Genomic DNA, 16,992 nt, shown 5'->3' with positions numbered 1-16,992 from the left:
ACAGGTGGTGCATCAGCAACAGGCCCTATATTTTTCCTCTGTACATGCAAAGCCACAAATGACTGCAGTGACTGAAGTGGCTCCCTCTCTGAGGATGAATACAAAAGCAACTACTATTGTTACTGTGGGATCCCCCCCTCCCCGCCTTTACAATCTAAAACAGGGGTAGTCAAACCCTAGATCTAAAAGATCTATGTTTTGGCCTTGCCTTGCTATGCAAACGTTAATTTATGAACTAAAAATTAGTCATACTACGACTCCTAATATTAGTCGGCAGTCTAAAGTGAGAGAGGCCTCAGGGATAGTTGACGATTCGCATCCTCGAGCTATTTCAAGGCCCTAAATTACTTTTTTTTTTTTTTAATCAAACACCGTGCCAGTAGTGGTGCCAAATGCAAAAGAACAAGGCCCTTGTTGTTACTCTGGAAGTGCTACTGAAACCCTCGTTGCTGCGTGACTTTCCGCTAGGCACGTGAACACAAAGACGGTAGAATTTTACCTGGAGGCATTTGAGTGCCAAGCAAGCCGCTTTCTGGAGCTGGAGGCTGGGTTGTGCAAGTGTTTCACAGTAATAAATTAAAGCCTGGAGCAAAAAAAGGGAGAGAGAAAGAGCATGAGGAAGAGGCTGCCATACCATGGAACAAAAAAGATGTTCCAACACCTGATGAATAATAAATAGATGCAGTGATTTGGAAGCTGTGCTCTAGGAGTCATTCCAAATTATCAGTTCATAATGCGAAAAAGAGGCATCTGTTACTCATTTGCTGCAGAGACACTAGGCCAGGAATTCCCAACCAGGGACCCAGGGAGCCCTGGGGTTATGCGAGAGCTCCCCAGAGGTTCCGTGGCCTTTCCCAGAAGCTCAGATGGCCGCTGACATCACTAGACATCACTGGAGCCCCCTCCCCCTGTTGCTCTACAGGCCTACTAGTCTGGCTCTCACATCTTACTTCTGCGCCCACTTCTCTGAAGGGGTATGAAATCACTTTTGGGGTCCCTTGAAACCTGAAAAACATTCCAGGGGTTCCTCTACAGCCAAACGCTGAAAAAGGCTGCTCTTTCCTGAAAGCAATAGCCTTTTTGCCAACTGAGCCACATTTTCTGAGCTCTGCAATAACAACACTGGGGAGGGGAGGAAGAGATTTAGGGTTCGCTTTTGGTCGTGATTTTTTAAACTGAAAAGGGTAAGCTGCCTTGAATCCACAAGGAAAGGCAAGAGATAAATGATTAAATATATAAAATAAATTTTAAAAATGCAACGCCCCTCCAGGGCCAGCTAGTGAGTGTCCTGAGTCATTTATGGAACTGCACTGGTGACATCAGCAGTGTGTGTGATACAGTCTTCTCCCCACTATTTTAGGACTATTCCTGAACTTTAAATAGTTGATTATTTTAGGGGCTGTGCTCATTCCCTGTGTGAGTAAAGGAGTGGAGCCCTGAAGCCCAACAAAAACTTTGTTCTACTGCCCTGTGTAGGTGTGTACACAGCTATGCTTCCCAACCATATTCTGCACCATCACGTCATTTCTGGGGTTTCATGAAGCCTGAAGAATGTTTCAAGGGTTTCTCAACAGTAAATAGCTTGAGAAAGGCTGTGCTAAATCTTGTTTCAATATGGAAAGACTTCCTCCAATGGAGAATGACTTTTCTTTCTGATGGAGAAATCTCGTCCTTTGTCGAAGGAAGCCTTTTTTGTTGTTGTTAAATCAAGGCCTTGGGGAAGAACTCTAACCCATAATAATCAATTAAATATTCTCTTGAGATTTGCACCAAGTTGTTAGGGTTGCCAGCTCTGGGTGGGGAGTATAATACTATGGAGTCCACCCTCCAAAGCAGCCATTTTCTCCCGGGAGACTGATCTCTGGCACTTGGAGATGAGTTATAATTCCACAGGTCCCACTGGAGGTTGGCCTTCCTACAAATCATCAGCTGTGATGATTGTCCTAAGCTGCTAGAAAGCTCTTCTTAAAAGGAAAGAAAAACGTGCTGGGCTCTGGGAAGCCTTCTTTGGGAAAGTGGCCTATAATTCCAGGGCAACCATAGAGAAGACCCAGATCTTCCTCTGACTGATTGCCCACCCTGAGGAGATGAGGCACCTAAAGCAGTGCATCCTCAAAGGGGAGAGGCCTATTCTCCTGCTACTGTGGCTTGGTGCGGGAGCTGCACACAGTGTGTTGTGCCTCCTCATTGTGCAGACGTGTCCTCACTGAAATCCAGCCCCCCTCCCCAGCTGGTTGCCATTTCATGCCTCACTTGCCTTTTCCCTGAAGTACTTGTCTTCTGCCGCTGCTGATAAGATAGATGCGACGGTGTCACAGGTTTCCTTTTTATTCTCTGTTAGGAGGAGGACAGCCAAAGATTTCAGTACTTCTTGCTGAGGCGGAAGACTGATGTCAGTGAATGGGATCACATTCCGCAAGCACTTCTCATCCCTCAAGGACTGCAGAGTCTGAACTGTGGAAGCTAAAATGCAAAGACAGGTCAGAGGTGTTTTTAAGGCAAAGTCCTGCTTCTTTGAGCACATTTCCTCCCAGTTCACCTCCAGAATGAACAGACTGAACAAACAGAACAGAAGTGCTAGGCAGCTCTCTCCTTCCCCCTTTCTACACAAAGTTGTTCCTCTTTGAAATAAAGCAATTTGATTCTTTTAAGCAGTCTGGTGCTAAACACCTCTTTGGATCTTAAAACTCTGCCAACAATCCCAGGGCTGATCAGACTCCGAGGAAGAGCCCTGGGCCTGCTAGATCCTGCACAGGAAACATTCTCCTGATGCAAAATGAATTCTTTCATGCTGTCCTCTGAAACAATGTGATTGTCTTCTTCCTTAAGGACAAAAGGGTATCATCCTTACCTTCTTTTGCCAGCTGAAGCAAGTAGCTTCCCAGGTCGGTAACACTTTTGCTTGCGAAATAGTTGTAGTATTGAAAGACTGTGACCACTTCCAAAGACAGACTGGAAGAGAGGATAGGCTCTGCCCGGTCCAAGATATGAGACACCAAAGTTTTGAATACTGGGAGTGAGGAGACAAAACAATTTGGTTGCATATACGTTAATAAAACAAACTAAAATCACAGGAAAACCTACACACTGGTCTTTTAACAATTTGATTTTGGAAATGTTAAAAGCACTCAACTTATACACATATTATGCTAAGATGGTACCAGGGAAAGGCTTGGTCTATCGTTTTAAACCAACATTGGTGGAACTTATGCGGGGTTACCAGCTCCTGGGTGAGGAATTCCTGGGGGTCTAGGGGTGGAGCCTAGAGAACACATGGTTCGGGGAAGGGAGGGACCTTGGTGGGGCATAATGTCAAACAATCCAGCCTCCAAAGCAGCCAAATAAAACTATGGGTTGCAAATGCAACACATTTTGATTGACATTTAGAATGTGGGGCAACATATTTCAACATGATAATGTTCACTAGCATCTTCTAACTATTTCCAAGGTGATTTCAGACGAGATGCAAGTATCTTAACACAGGGGTAGTCAAACCTGTGGTCCTCCAGATGTTCATGGACTACAATTCCCACAAGCCCCTGCCAGCGTTTGCTGGCAGGGGCTCATGGGAATTGTAGTCCACGAACATCTGGAGGACCACAGGTTGACTACAACTGTCTTAACAGATGATGACTATAATTTTGGCTGCCATTCACTGTTATCTTCCAGAACCCACCCTGGGTCACTAATTCAAAAGCACATTCGAGAACCGCACCTATTTCTGCAACCCCCGGATACTCCTCATTCATGGTTGCCGCAAATGTGATGTCCAGTTGCTTGATCAGCTTGTCTGCAGAGGTATGGTACATCCCAGAAGAATGGGATGTACATTTATTCCAGAAGGACAGGAGGGAGATCCTTTTTTGAAATTCTGGGATTGCTGACAGGGAAAGAAAATCAAGAAAGGAGTTGATTTGTTTGTTTATTCAAAGCATTGATTAGCTGCCTTGCTTCCTTGCAGAGCTAAAGGCAGCTTACAATATAAATAAAATACATAGAGAACATAAAAGACATTAAACAAAAATTTAAAATCACAATTTAGGACTACTTTAATCATATATATATTCCTAAATAAAATAATCTTCAGCTGCCACCAAAAAAACCAAACTCTGGGGGCCAGGTGCACCTCACTGGGAAGGTTGTACCAGAAGCATGGGGCAGCCATCAAAAAAGGCCATCTCTTGTGCACCCACCAAAGAAGCTTCTTTCTTTGATTGGAAGCCAGGACTACCAGTGTGGCCTGAATTCCTGGGCAGGAACATATGGGAACATATGGGAGAAGATGGTCCTTCAGATATCCTGGTCCTTCACCTATCCTGGTCCCATGCCATGCAAAACCTGGCTTTTCAAGTGGTATATATAGGGATGCCGGCCTCCATGTGGGACCTGGGGACCTCCTGGAATTACAGATCATCTCCAGACTACACAGATCAGTTCCCCTGGACATGCACCTGTCTATACATTTCATGTGCTTATGCCCTACGGTGGTATATAAATATAATAAATATAAGTGCTTGCAATGGATGTCTACCCAACACTATTTCTACATACCCATGTTACTCAGAATCTATGTAGGTTGTTAGAGGATTTGGATTCTTGAAAATTGTGCATTAAAAAAAAAAACAATCTTCTAGCCCTTGGTGTGGCACAGAAATCAACAGATTTGAAAGGTAAAGGACATGTTAGTTAAATGCTGTCTTTCATTCGTGAGGCCAAGAATGTCTTTCAATTTCCAACATGTCCGTTTTAAAATCATGGTTTAATACATCATTTAACAGGGAAATGGTTAAAGAATGTTTAAATACACAACCAATTTTTCCATGGAAATTATGCCATTTCTTACCTTCACTTATTGGTCGGATGTTCCCCAGGTTCTCATTGCTGATCTCTGCCAGGCACTCAATCACTAGAGTCTGTTGGGAGAGTTTATCTAGGAGGTTTCTTGTTACAAATTGAGTTTTGCTGGAAAACACAATTTGCTAAAAAAAAAAAGAGACCAAAATTATTATTATTATTATTATTATTATTATTATTATTATTATTATTATTATTATTATTATTATTATTATTATTACATTTATATGCCTTCCTTCCCAATGGCTCAGGACAGCTCACAAGTGTAAAATATACACATACGAGCAAGATAAATAGTATAAAAGCGCAATGTGTCAACACATACATACATATATGAAGGCAAAGCGTATGTGATAAAATTATCAATAAATCTGTTAAAATGCACTCATATGCAAAAACATACATGAAACAAATAAGAGTGGGTATAGCATAGTGGTTAGAAGTGATGGACAAAAGGCCAAACAGACACAGGTTCAAATCCCCAATTTTCCCTGAAGGTCATTGGGTAGCCTTGGGTTACATTTTTTTCCCTCAGCCTAATTAAGCTTACAGGGTTGTTGTGGAGATTGAATGGGTGGGGGGGGGGGACAAGGACAGAACTATGTATGCTATGATCCTGTCCTGGAGAAAGGATGGGATAAAAGCAGAGGTGTGTATCCAACCACACAATACCAACGATTCAAGGGCCCAAGTCTTCGGGAGATGGAGCGGTGGCTTTCACTGATTCTTCTACCACCATACACATCCATGTGATTTATTTATTTTAAAGATCTATACCCTGCTTTTCTACCCAGTCAGGGCTGCTAAGATGGCTTTCCCTCTGTGTTGTTCCTAGGGATGCCAGCCTCCAAGTGGGACCTGGGGATCCCCTGGAATTACAGCTCATCTCCAGGCAACAGAAATATGGAGAAAATGACTGCTGAGAAGGTGAACTGCATGGCATTATGCCCCATTCAAGGCCCACTCCTCCCCAAATGTTGCAGGCTCCACCTTCATAGTCTCCAGGTTTTTCCCAACCCTAGCTGTTCCAGACAGTCTACTGATCTCGAGGGCCAAACTTTCTGGGGCTCTGGGCCCTGCAAAGGGAAGGGGAAGTAGGAAAACCCTGCTCCATGAGGCTGATGGATTGTTTGACAGATGCCAAAATATTTTGTATTATAGTATCTTAAGATTTCTGTCAGTTTGTGGTAATGCTTTGCACAAGCCCAGCAAGTGGATTAAGGTAGAGTATGTAGATTTAAGAAAACGTAATCTCTTTGGATGGAGTGTGGTTTATGGCCCAAGCTTGTGGCTTAATCCAGAGACCGTTAGTTGCTCTTAAATCCCAATGAAATCAGTGTAGAAAGTTACTCACAACTAACCTAATTCCCATTCTTTTGAATAGGATTTGTGTTGAACTTACTCTGAGCTGGGCCCATTACAACCTGCTTCTACCACACACCTGTGTGATTTTCTAGCCTCCGCAGCCACAGCAAACCTGCCTTGGTCCCTTATTGATGTGCTTCAAGTGTTGACACTTGCACTGATTTCTGTTCAGGACAGAAGAATGCAGAGATCTATATAGGACTGCTGATCCCTAGCTGGGGTCATGGGACCCCTGGTTAGGAGTCTCTTCTCCCATTTTAAGCCTCTAAGAAACCAGGGGAACTTACCAGGTGCGGGGAGGGAAGAACCAGGAAGTTAACCAGGAAGGATGATGCTCTGGTTTTAGGACAAAACTCTATGATAAAAGTCTAATTCTACCATAGAGAAATAAGAGTGTCTCCCCTGATATCCACAATGTGCTACATCACTTCCAGGGGATACAGGGACATTGTGTTTACTTCCCTTTTAGTGCCCAGTAAGTTCCCCCTATCCCCCATTGCCTGGTCCGACTGACCTGGCAATCCTAGATGCATAGCAATACAAATAAGAATCCTTTAAACATGTCAAAGATCAGACAAAATCCTTTGTGCCGGATGCAAACACGTATCCAGCAACAACCTCTTCAATACCAATTGTGATAAGAGCATTACCTGAATAAGCTGTGTGCAATACTGCAAGTGCTTGACTATGGAGAGATCAAGGCTCTCGTTCCCCGTGGTCAGTGGAAGAGGGCTCCCAGCCACACTGGTACCGACTCCCGTGTCTTCTGTCAACGCTTCACTGAGATGCCCTCTGGCTTCTGGGTGTTCTGACCTGTAACTGTTCATGTGGGGAGGTAAAAGAGCAACTTGATTTTCTTTTCATGTAGGCTTGACACGACTAACATCATGCAAAAGAGGGATTGCCGAAAGCACCGATCTGTAACCAAACAGCCCTCGGTAGGCCAGAGACCTTTTAATGAATGCATCATATCTCAAATTGGCAATGGGCTAAGGGAGCAGGAGCCAAAGAAATGTCTGCACTTACAGAATAGATGGCTTCCACAGTGGCCTATTTGTTTCTCTGAGACAATGGCTCTTTTGTGTCGAGTTCTCACGACCGAGTCTTTGAAAATCAGCCTTCGTTAGGACTCGTTTGCGAACCCTCCCACCCCACCTCTTAAGGAAGTCTTGGCCCGTTGACAAGATACTCTGCCAAACTGTTTGGGATTTAACTGAATTCTACATTGGTGGCTTCAAAAGTTATACAATTAAGGCCTAATCCGTCAGTGTGGTACTAGTCCTTGATTAATAACCAGCCAAGGAATCGAAAGAGGAAGTTGTGGAAGCAGAAGAGATTATGCATTTTAATGCACTCAAGTGACAGCTTAGAGTAGCAATCCCAACATGGTGTCATGGCATCCATGTATGGATCTCTGGTGCCCAGGTGCTCCCCCCCCCCAGTGTACCTCCTCCCCAATGCAAACATCACTTCAAAAAGGATGTGCACAAAACTGAGAAGGTGCAGAGGAAAGTGACGAGAATGATCCAGGGCCTGGGGACCAAGCCCTGGGAGGAAAGGCTGAGGGACTTGGAAATGTTCAACCTGGAGAAAAGGAGGTTGAGACTTCCTGGTGATGTAGAAAAGAATATTCAGGTAATATCAGTGAATTCTCAGATCTCTGTTTGCACTCCTCAGTAGGAAAACTTGACCCAAACGCTCAGACTCGAGTAAGGTATACAAGTCCCGCTCCTGGCTTTGGTTCTGATCCCTCATGATATATTATTCTTTAAAATATGAGTGCATATCTGGACTAGTGCAGGAGCCTGGCCTGAAAAGTAGAAAATGTTGGCTTCTGACCTGTTTTTTTCCATTTCAGAGTCGGAGAAGACGGAGTCGGACCCTCGACCCCCACCGTTGCAAAGCTCCTCTGTGCTCCCCTCATCCTCGTCAAAATCAGAGGTGTTCAGGAAATCAAAGCTTTCCAAAGCACTTTCAACAGTTAGACTTAAACTGGACGACCTGCTGTGGTTGACCGCTGGTTTGCACTGCAAAACCAAAAGCAAAATGAATGCACAGAAGAGAAGAAACTCAAGAATGGGTAACCATTGGTGAGTTTGGGGTAAGCAAAGGCTTTTCTGTTTAACTTATTTTCAGAATTTCATACTAATGAGAAATAGGTGGACAACGGGAATTAATTAGCCATGTTTCCTTGCATTGCTGTGGCTCACATGCATGTTGATTTTCTAGATTCTAGGGATATTAGTTTAGATGCTGTAACCTACAGTATGTGGCATTAGTGGTGGAGAGCAATGAATTCTGGGAGACACTAATATAACTTAGTTAGGAATGAAGTCTCACCACTGAAAGACCTACCCCAGTTCTATCTGGTTTATAAAGCATCAAAGACAAGACTTTTGAGCTGAGTTCTGAATTCAGTTTTTGATAGCAGCTTTTGGACTGGAGCTCATGTTAGCAGTGAGGGAGGAGAATTAGCAAAAATTATCTCATATTTTGCTGGGAACTGGCCTGTGCTAGCTGCAAAATTCCTACTAGAAACCCTGCCCCTATGGAGCAGGAGGAATCATCTTTCTGTGGCCCACCTTCTTCATTCCTGGCATGTAACTTCCTCAAATGGAAGCTGAAGGATCCAGACCAACTCATTCAGTTCCTGGATGCCTCCCATTTTCTTATTTGGGTCTACAACAAGAGTTTCCCATCATATATTTGTAGATATAACCAGATACAACCAACATTTCCCCAGGGTTTCCATCCTGGCTTTTGTATTCCCTTAGCATTTGTTCCCGTTTGATGATTTTTTGCTTTGTGGCTTAACCATGTCACAAATGAGAGAAAGAGTCGTTGAACAAGGGGAATTCTGGAAGGGAACACATATTCCCTTTCCCCACAAGCACGGCAACACTGAAAAGTCTCGATGGTCAGAATGAACAGCCAGCAGCAGTGTTACATGTTGGCTTTACAAAACATGGGGTTGCCCTTCCAGTTGGTTATACAACCTTCATTTTGGCGATCTGTCTTGGTTTTTGTATTATTGGTGACCAACACATCACCTTTATCATTTTTAAGTTACTTTGCAATTCTGTATCTGATGTGTAGATTAGGGATCTCCAGTGTGGTGCACGTGGAGGCCCAGTGATTCCTTTCCTGAAGTCCACCAAGTACTTTTAGAAAGTGAGTGGGGCCTTGGTTGAGCTGTTACATAGCAAGGCTTCTGACTGGGCTCTGGAGATTTGGTTGGCTGTGCAGTTTTTTAAAACATCGCTACTGGCATAGCTAGCACACAGCACAAGGATCTTCATTGAGTGACAGATGGTAAGCCATGGCAGTGGTTTTGTGGCTGGATCCACCTTTTGTGGGATCCATTTTGCAGCTGCGCTGAGTCAGAATTCCAAAGATGTCCACTGGTTGGAAAAGGTTGGGGACCGTGATGGCTGTATTCACTCAGTGCTCGTGTATGGTGTACATATTCCCCCTCCCCCGGCTACCTCCCTCCCAGAATTCCATCAATGCGCTCTAGACCTGTTTGCACTGTTGCACTGTTATAATTATCACTTATTAATACTATTGTTACAGTTATTTATATGCTATGAATTGTTTCATGTATTGTTTAGGTGTTCTATGTAAACCGCCCTGAGCCTTCAGGGAGGGTGGCATATAAATATAACAAATAAATAAATAAATAAACAAACTTTAGGGAGGGCCTTCAGAAAAGGCAGTATATAAATATAACAAATAAATATAACAAATAAACAAACAAACAAACTTTAGACACTGATGGTTTGGGTAACAAGGTCTATCTTGCATGCCATTGTTTACAGTGAATGAGATAAAACATCCAGGTGTTTTTTTTTTTTTTAACCCTGAAACTGAACTTACTTTTAGAATTTCATCCAGGTGTGTTACTTCTTGGTCCAAGTCCTGAAATTCTTTAAATTGTTCTTTATGAGGCTCGAGTGCTAGTTGCAGCCCCTGGAATGCATCCTCTAGGCTTCCATCGACACAGGATTTATAGCCTTCAGATTCTCCGCTTATTGATCCTTCACAATGCAGCTTTTCGGGCGTTGCCGGACCTTCTCCTGAAGCGAGTCTTTTTACAAGCTGCTTGGTGATGTTGCCTTCAAAAATATCTAGTTCCACAGGTTTGAGCTCTGATAATTCATCTGTGTCCTGCAAAAGAGATACTGGAGGCCCTGGGGCACTATGGTCTAAGAAAAGATTGTTGCTTCTGGAAGCTGGAGATGTTTGGCAAACAGAATCTATATTAGAAACCTTTCCCCTCTCACTAACTGGCATAGGCTCTTTTGACTTCAAGTCCTTATATTCGGGTGTGGAGTCCACTGATGAGCTGGTACTGATATTGTCCATGGCATGACTTGTTGATGACCTCTGCCCATTAAGCGCTGGAGGCGTGACAGTAATTTCAAGATTAAAATTATCTGTGGCTGAAGAGGAACCAACAGAGCTAGATGACAGAGTGAGGTCTCCATTGGAAATGTCATTGAAGCTGAAAGACATTGGCTGTTGCTCGATTTCTGTTGTCCCATTATCAAAGACATCATCGTGTAAATTTGACTGCAAATACAACAAAAACCATTAAAGATAAAGGCAGGGTATCTTTCCACAAAAGATTAAGGGCAATTCTCCACATAATTCAGAACATAGAAGTTGAAGACAGATCTCTCGTGTCACAAAAGAGATTTGCCTTTTATTAAACTGTTTTTAAAAGGCATAGAATAACAAAAAGGAAATAGCAGAATGGAACCAACATTAGTACAGAAAAACAACCTTTGGCTCCAAAAGGTACTACAACTTCACTTAACACTCCATGCACAAAACAGGAGGCAGGATGAGCTTGTATTTTGCTGACCCAATTCCATCTACTAGAAGATGAGCGTGTGGGAAAGCATGCGTGTCAACAAACGTCTTGTCATGTTCTCATGGCTGCTGCCAGTTGTTGTCAAACACTCCAGGGCAAATTCTTATATCCAAATTTAGTGTGAAAGTTGCTGAGCACACTATTAAAGTTTCAAATATGATAATGCCAGAGTAAATTAAGCAGTTTTATATGCCATTAATTTCAAAGAGATTAAAGTGTGAAATTTAACAAGATTACACCAAAATTATTTTAGTTTTATGCCACCTATAAATCAATTTTTTTTGTTTTAAGATATTTTTTTAAAAACAATTCTGGAAGTATATATCTGGAAAACAATATTGAGCCAACAGAACTCAGTACTGATAAAGAACTTAGAATTTGGCTTGTATTTCCAAACTAGTGTTGGAAAACTTCATTATAACAATCAATAATGCCCGACTGGACCTCTAGCAATAACACAGCAAACTGTCTCAGTGTTCAGTCAGCAAATTAGAGAGCTCTCTTGAGGTCTGGAGCATGCAAGAAGATAGAGGAGTGCTTGAGCAAGAGGGAAAAGATCACTCAGTGCAAAGAGAGCTCCCACGTTCCAGACTCACATATCGTTCTAGCCCTGCTCTAGGCCTCAGCCTTAGAGATGGCAGGTCACTAAAGGAGCGACTACGACGCAGCTTGTCAAAGAAACTGTCTTGGAGAGCATCTACAGCGGAAAACTGGAACCTGTCTTGTGGAGGATGGAGCCATTTCTTCAACAGGTAAGGCAAAAAGGGGGCAGTTAGTTGACTAGTGGAAGAACCCTAAGAATATTTGCCTGGGAGTAGCCCCTTTGAACAGATCCTGAGTAGGATACTTACTAGACCTATGTATAAACATGCCCTAGTTCACTTTTCATAGGCGACTAGACAATACATCGCTCCAAATGGCCTCAAGGTTTTACAATCCTACAGTAAACTTTACAAAGTTACTACTGCAATTCAGGCAATGAGGAAAGCAGGAGTAGGTTCACTGCCATATGTGTAGTTAACAGGAAAAGGGACATTCACAGAAATTATTAGTTCACAATGTTAGAAACATTTCTGTTAACCTCCAAAAGATGGGAAGGACATCACAGTTTAACCACCATACTTTTTAAAATGGTGCAAACCCCCCCTCCCAAAAAAAGAATTAACTGTTATTTGCTAATGGTGATTTTTTTCTAAATGTATATGAAACAGCCACATTCAACTTACAAAGAACGAGTGGTCCTTGAAGGTTGGAGTTTCTGGAGTACCTTGACTGTACATGGACATTCTTCTCTGGAGAGCAGATGATCTGTTTGTGTTGCTTGAAGACGGGGTCATGTCCTCGACATCAAATGGGCTGCAGAAGCACACAGTTCTCATTAAACAGAATTCCCATTAGAAGGGCCACTTGTTTTCTTTTCATTTTAGGTCATTAGAGCAGAGGGACATCAAGACCCTTCCTAGTGAAGCAACACATTTCCAGGACTGTTGGCATGGCATATAGATGGCAAATGCATGTCGGCTTATTTTCCAATACCTGGAAACTATTTATAGAAACATACGTGTAGATCCACCAACAGTGTTGTTACAGTTTTGTCTTGTTTTTATGTATATCTTTCTTTCTTTAAAAAAAAAAAGGTTACTTAGTTGCTGAATTTTTAGGTCCTCCCCCCCTTGTTTCTTTTTTACATCTGTTTTAAATAAAAAAAATAGATGGGTAGCCATGTTAGTATCTGAAGAAAGGAGTTTGGGGTCTGGAAGTCTTGATGGCTTTTCAGGTGGTACTACTTGAATTTTGGTCATTCACATTTTACTGTATCTTTGCACCCTGTCTTCAGATTGATAAAGTGCCTATGCTGGGACGTCAACAAAATGGTGTTCATTCCATCTTGGTTCACTAGAGTGGGTAGGAGGAAGCCAGCACAAGGGGGATTTATATCAGTTATTCATTCCTTTAGGAAATCCTCAAGTGGAAAACATCCTGTTTTGGATGAGATCTTTGCACAGCAGTATTGGAAGCCGTCTTCTGACACTCCAGAATTAAATACCCTGGCATTTACTGTTCAAGAAGTTTGCAGCCCAGTCTTTTAATTTTATTTCAAAGCCATCTTAGGTATGGGAAAAGGAAATTCTCTCTGTTGTGTACATCACATGCCAGAATGCAATAGAAGAGGATCTTATTAAAACTTCTAGTTTAATACATCTCAGCTCTGCCCATCTACACCTTTTGCACTACACTGCTTTTTGACTCCACTGGACTCAAACTTTGTTCTTTTGACTCCATTGTTAGCCATTTCCCCCCTCTGTGCCCAACTGAATTAAATATTTTGTTCCCTTTAGGAAAGAGGCAACAGCTCAGTGGCAGGGCTCCTGCTTTACATACAGAATGCTTAGGTCTGATCCTCAGTGGCACCAGTTCAAAAGCTCAGGTAGCAGATGATGTGGAAGGCCTTTATCTGAGTCTTTACTCACAACAAACAATGCATGATAGTCTGATCCTATGACTCAGTAGAAGACATCTTAAGACGTTCACGTGATAAAGTTGCCTCTAATCCACAAAAGCTTATACCATAATAAAGTCATTCACCTTTAAGGTGCCAAGAACTTCTTTTTTGCCATAACAAGTGAACCCAACAGGCCTTCTTAGGTTTGAAGTGATAATGAAAGAAAATCACTTTACTTACTGCCAAGTTATTTCCAGGTTCAGCTTTATCGTACCGAGATCGTTAATGTCCACAGCGACAACCTGAGGCTGAGCAGCAAACAAATCTTTTGTTTCACAGGTAACACTTCCCACCAAAAGGTGAGTAGCGAGGCCTTTAACTTCTGTGACCTGGGGGGAGAGGGGAGAAAGTGATGATAATTAGGAATGGAATAATTATATTTTAACAGCATGTTGGTTCAGAAGTACTGCTCAGAGGCAGCCATTCTTGCTACATGGCAAGATCACACCTTGTTGAAGTGGAAGAATAAATCAGCACTTGTGCTTAGAGCGCATGTATCAATGCAAGCAAAATGCTGGAAACGGGACACTTCCCCCATGTCTGTTATTCTACAGAATGTGCGAAACAGAATTATTCATGATGGCATTTTTAGAAAGTGAATAGGAATGTTGTTTTAATGTCTGTGCAAAAAATTTAGGAAATTTTATGACATTGTTGCAGGGATAGTCAAACTGCGGCCCTCCAGATGTCCATAGACTACAATTCCCATGAGCCCCTGCCAGCATGTGCTGGCAGGGGCTCATGGGAATTGTAGTCCATGGACATCTGGAGGGCCACAGTTTGACTACCCTTGGTTTATTGTATGAATTATATTGTTTTAATGTATTGGTTTCTAAAATCCTGTAATCCATTTTGAGTGTCAGGTGGAAAAGAATCAAAGGAGTGTTCAAAAACAATTGTTTTGTCTATTATGTTGACTGAGAAGAAGCCATTTTGGATTGGGATGTTTCTCCCTTTGAAACAGGAGGAGGGCTGATTTGGGTAATTTTTTAAAAAAAGCATATACCTATTTTTCAGCCCCCAGGATAATTTTGCTTTCTTACTTTTCTCAGATAGAGGGAAAGTCTGATAATTCCTTCACTCCCCTCTTCTGACTAAAGTCTTGAGCACTAACAATCAGGAATAAGATCACTACCAGATACAAATACAGTCCGTGATACAATAACTAATCTTGAACATCAGCAAACACAATAGCAATACTAAACATCAGTAAAGGTAAAGGTAAATTTATCCCCTGTGCAAGCAACGGGTCATGTCTGACCCTTGGGGTGATGCCCTCTAGCGTTTTCATGGCAGACTCAATATGGGGTGGTTTGCCAGTGTCTTCCCCAGTCATTAACGTTTATCCCCCAGCAAGTTGGGTCCTCATTTTACCGACCTCGGAAGGATGGAAGGCTGAGTCAACCTTGAGCCGGCTGCTGGGATTGAACTCCCAGCCTCATGGACAGACAGCTTCAGACATTTCTGCTCCCTTACCACTCTGCACCACAAGAGGCTCATAAACATCAATAAATATACCAAAATTAATACAGCAATAGTGCGATCCCCAGTTTCTACATACAAAAACAGATACAGCCTGTCCCCATTATATTCCCTCCCCTCTTCAATAAATTGGAAACACATGTATAATGACAACTTTCATGTGTTTGTACATCAGTTGTGCTGTTGTGTTCTCATTTCACTTTTGGCCTGTAAAATAGCTTAAGGCTTGGCACCACACTGGAGAATGCACCAAAAATTCAGCACCAGCTTGCCAGACGTTCTTACTCACCAACAAACTTGCAAATTAAACAGACTGTTATCATTCTTGAGTGCACTAGGGCAAGGGCATTTATGTAATGCAATATCAAGATGTGGAAGAAATTAATGGCATATTTGAGCTTAAACAGGGGGAAAATGCAAAACAGGCTGTCAGTGTAATCCTGTAACTATGATTAGCCAGCTTGTTCTGCAAAATTGAGAAATCACTACTTCCGACTACGAATCATTCATTTGGTATTAATTTCAAATCATGAATACTTCTGCTTAACATCCCTTTAGAAATACAGGTTTGGATCTTTAAAAGCAAGGGCTCTTTCTGCATGTGCATCATATCTTCCTGGGCTGCTTCCCTCCCCACTAAGTACCCTGTACTGCCCCAGTATTGTGTACATCTCTCCACTATAGCACCCAACACAGTGTTGACATTGTGATGAGAAGCAAAAACTGGAACCTCCTATGAGTATGTGGATATGATCTAGCGCTCCACATGAGGTTCTCTGGATTTGCACCAACATAAAGAGCCACAAGAATCAAGCAGTAAGGATGAAAGTGATTCTGTGCTGCGTTTGAGATAGTCACAAAGCTAAACATCTCACATGGACTAATAAGGAAACACATCATTGGAAGAGAGCTAATGACTGAAAACTAGACATCTTCTTTCATTTAGTGACTGATACTCTACAGCTCTTACTTTGGAACTTTTATTGGCAGCTGTATATATTTTATATGTGTTAAGAACTGCTGTGTGTTAAAACCAGACCTTTGAAGAAGGCCTTACAATAGCTGAAACACATCAGTCTTTTGATTCACATAGTGTATAGCATACTGGTTTGCAGTAGCCTATAGACTGGACATACGTTTTTAATTCTTATAGTTGTTTTTTTTTAATTGTGCACAATAAAGGTAATATAATTTTAACAACAATTCAGACATTCAACCTTTGTAGGTCCTAGCTGTTACCAGTTGGGGGTTTTTGGGTTCCAGTTCTAATCCCCCCTTTTTTTGTTTTTTGTTTTTTACATAACACACATGCCATATGCTAAATAATAATAACTTTATGGACACATTTTAGGAATGTGTGGCTAGAAAAACATTGGTATTGCTACCTTAATGGAGATCAGCCCAACAATAAGAGGGAGGAAAATCATTTCTTCTCCATCCCAGCTTTGCTTGCCGTTGACTTCTATTCTGCCTTTCAGCTTCCACCTCTGCCGGCCATATCGCATGAAAATCTGTGGAGAGAAAAGTAGTCTTTATTTACTCACTTTGCTTATAGCCCGCCTTTCTTGCTGAGACTCAAGGCAGATCCCAAAATAGAAAAGGCAATCAGATTGGACATCATAAGACACAGAATAAACAATGCAAGAAGGATAGTGATTACAAAATCATAAACCAGTGCAAACAAAAAACCCCTCTGTTCTCACAGGCAGTATTCGGCCTGCCTCCTCCCTACGTGTACTCATTCTCAAAACAATCTGATGAATGATAATTGCTACCATATATGGACATGAGATTCCATTTGGGTTGCCAGTTCCTCAGGTCATTCATTTCATTTGTTTGTTTATGGTCGTTGACCAACATCCGAAAATAAAACCATGGAAACACTATTAAAACACATTAACAATCAAGTCAA

General features: G+C 42.1%; 1 protein-coding gene across 7 annotated transcripts in view; it reads right to left on the bottom strand.

Annotated features, from left to right (window-relative positions):
- The window catches only part of RIPOR2 (RHO family interacting cell polarization regulator 2), a 114,803-nt gene that overhangs the window by 5,243 nt on the left and 92,568 nt on the right, over positions 1 to 16,992 (bottom strand). For 6 of the 7 annotated variants that reach the window (XM_077352994.1, XM_077352995.1, XM_077352999.1 and 3 more), the window contains exons 10-20: positions 16,466 to 16,591; positions 13,779 to 13,927; positions 12,322 to 12,451; positions 10,096 to 10,791; positions 8,059 to 8,246; positions 6,870 to 7,038; positions 4,844 to 4,979; positions 3,716 to 3,880; positions 2,852 to 3,010; positions 2,258 to 2,463; positions 500 to 583 (exon numbers count right to left, since the gene is read on the bottom strand). In XM_077352994.1, coding sequence (XP_077209109.1) covers positions 500 to 583; positions 2,258 to 2,463; positions 2,852 to 3,010; positions 3,716 to 3,880; positions 4,844 to 4,979; positions 6,870 to 7,038; positions 8,059 to 8,246; positions 10,096 to 10,791; positions 12,322 to 12,451; positions 13,779 to 13,927; positions 16,466 to 16,591 — 2,208 coding nt within the window. Of the gene's footprint in view, positions 1 to 499; positions 584 to 2,257; positions 2,464 to 2,851; positions 3,011 to 3,715; positions 3,881 to 4,843; positions 4,980 to 6,869; positions 7,039 to 8,058; positions 8,247 to 10,095; positions 10,792 to 11,691; positions 11,839 to 12,321; positions 12,452 to 13,778; positions 13,928 to 16,465; positions 16,592 to 16,992 lie in introns of all 7 variants that reach the window. The other variant, XM_077353001.1, reaches the window with a different exon arrangement.

This window comes from Paroedura picta, chromosome 9 (genome assembly GCF_049243985.1).
Source record: "Paroedura picta isolate Pp20150507F chromosome 9, Ppicta_v3.0, whole genome shotgun sequence".
Lineage (NCBI taxonomy): Eukaryota > Metazoa > Chordata > Lepidosauria > Squamata > Gekkonidae > Paroedura > Paroedura picta.
The sequence above is the reverse complement of the archived record's forward strand: the minus strand, read 5'-3'. Positions and strand labels throughout refer to the sequence as shown.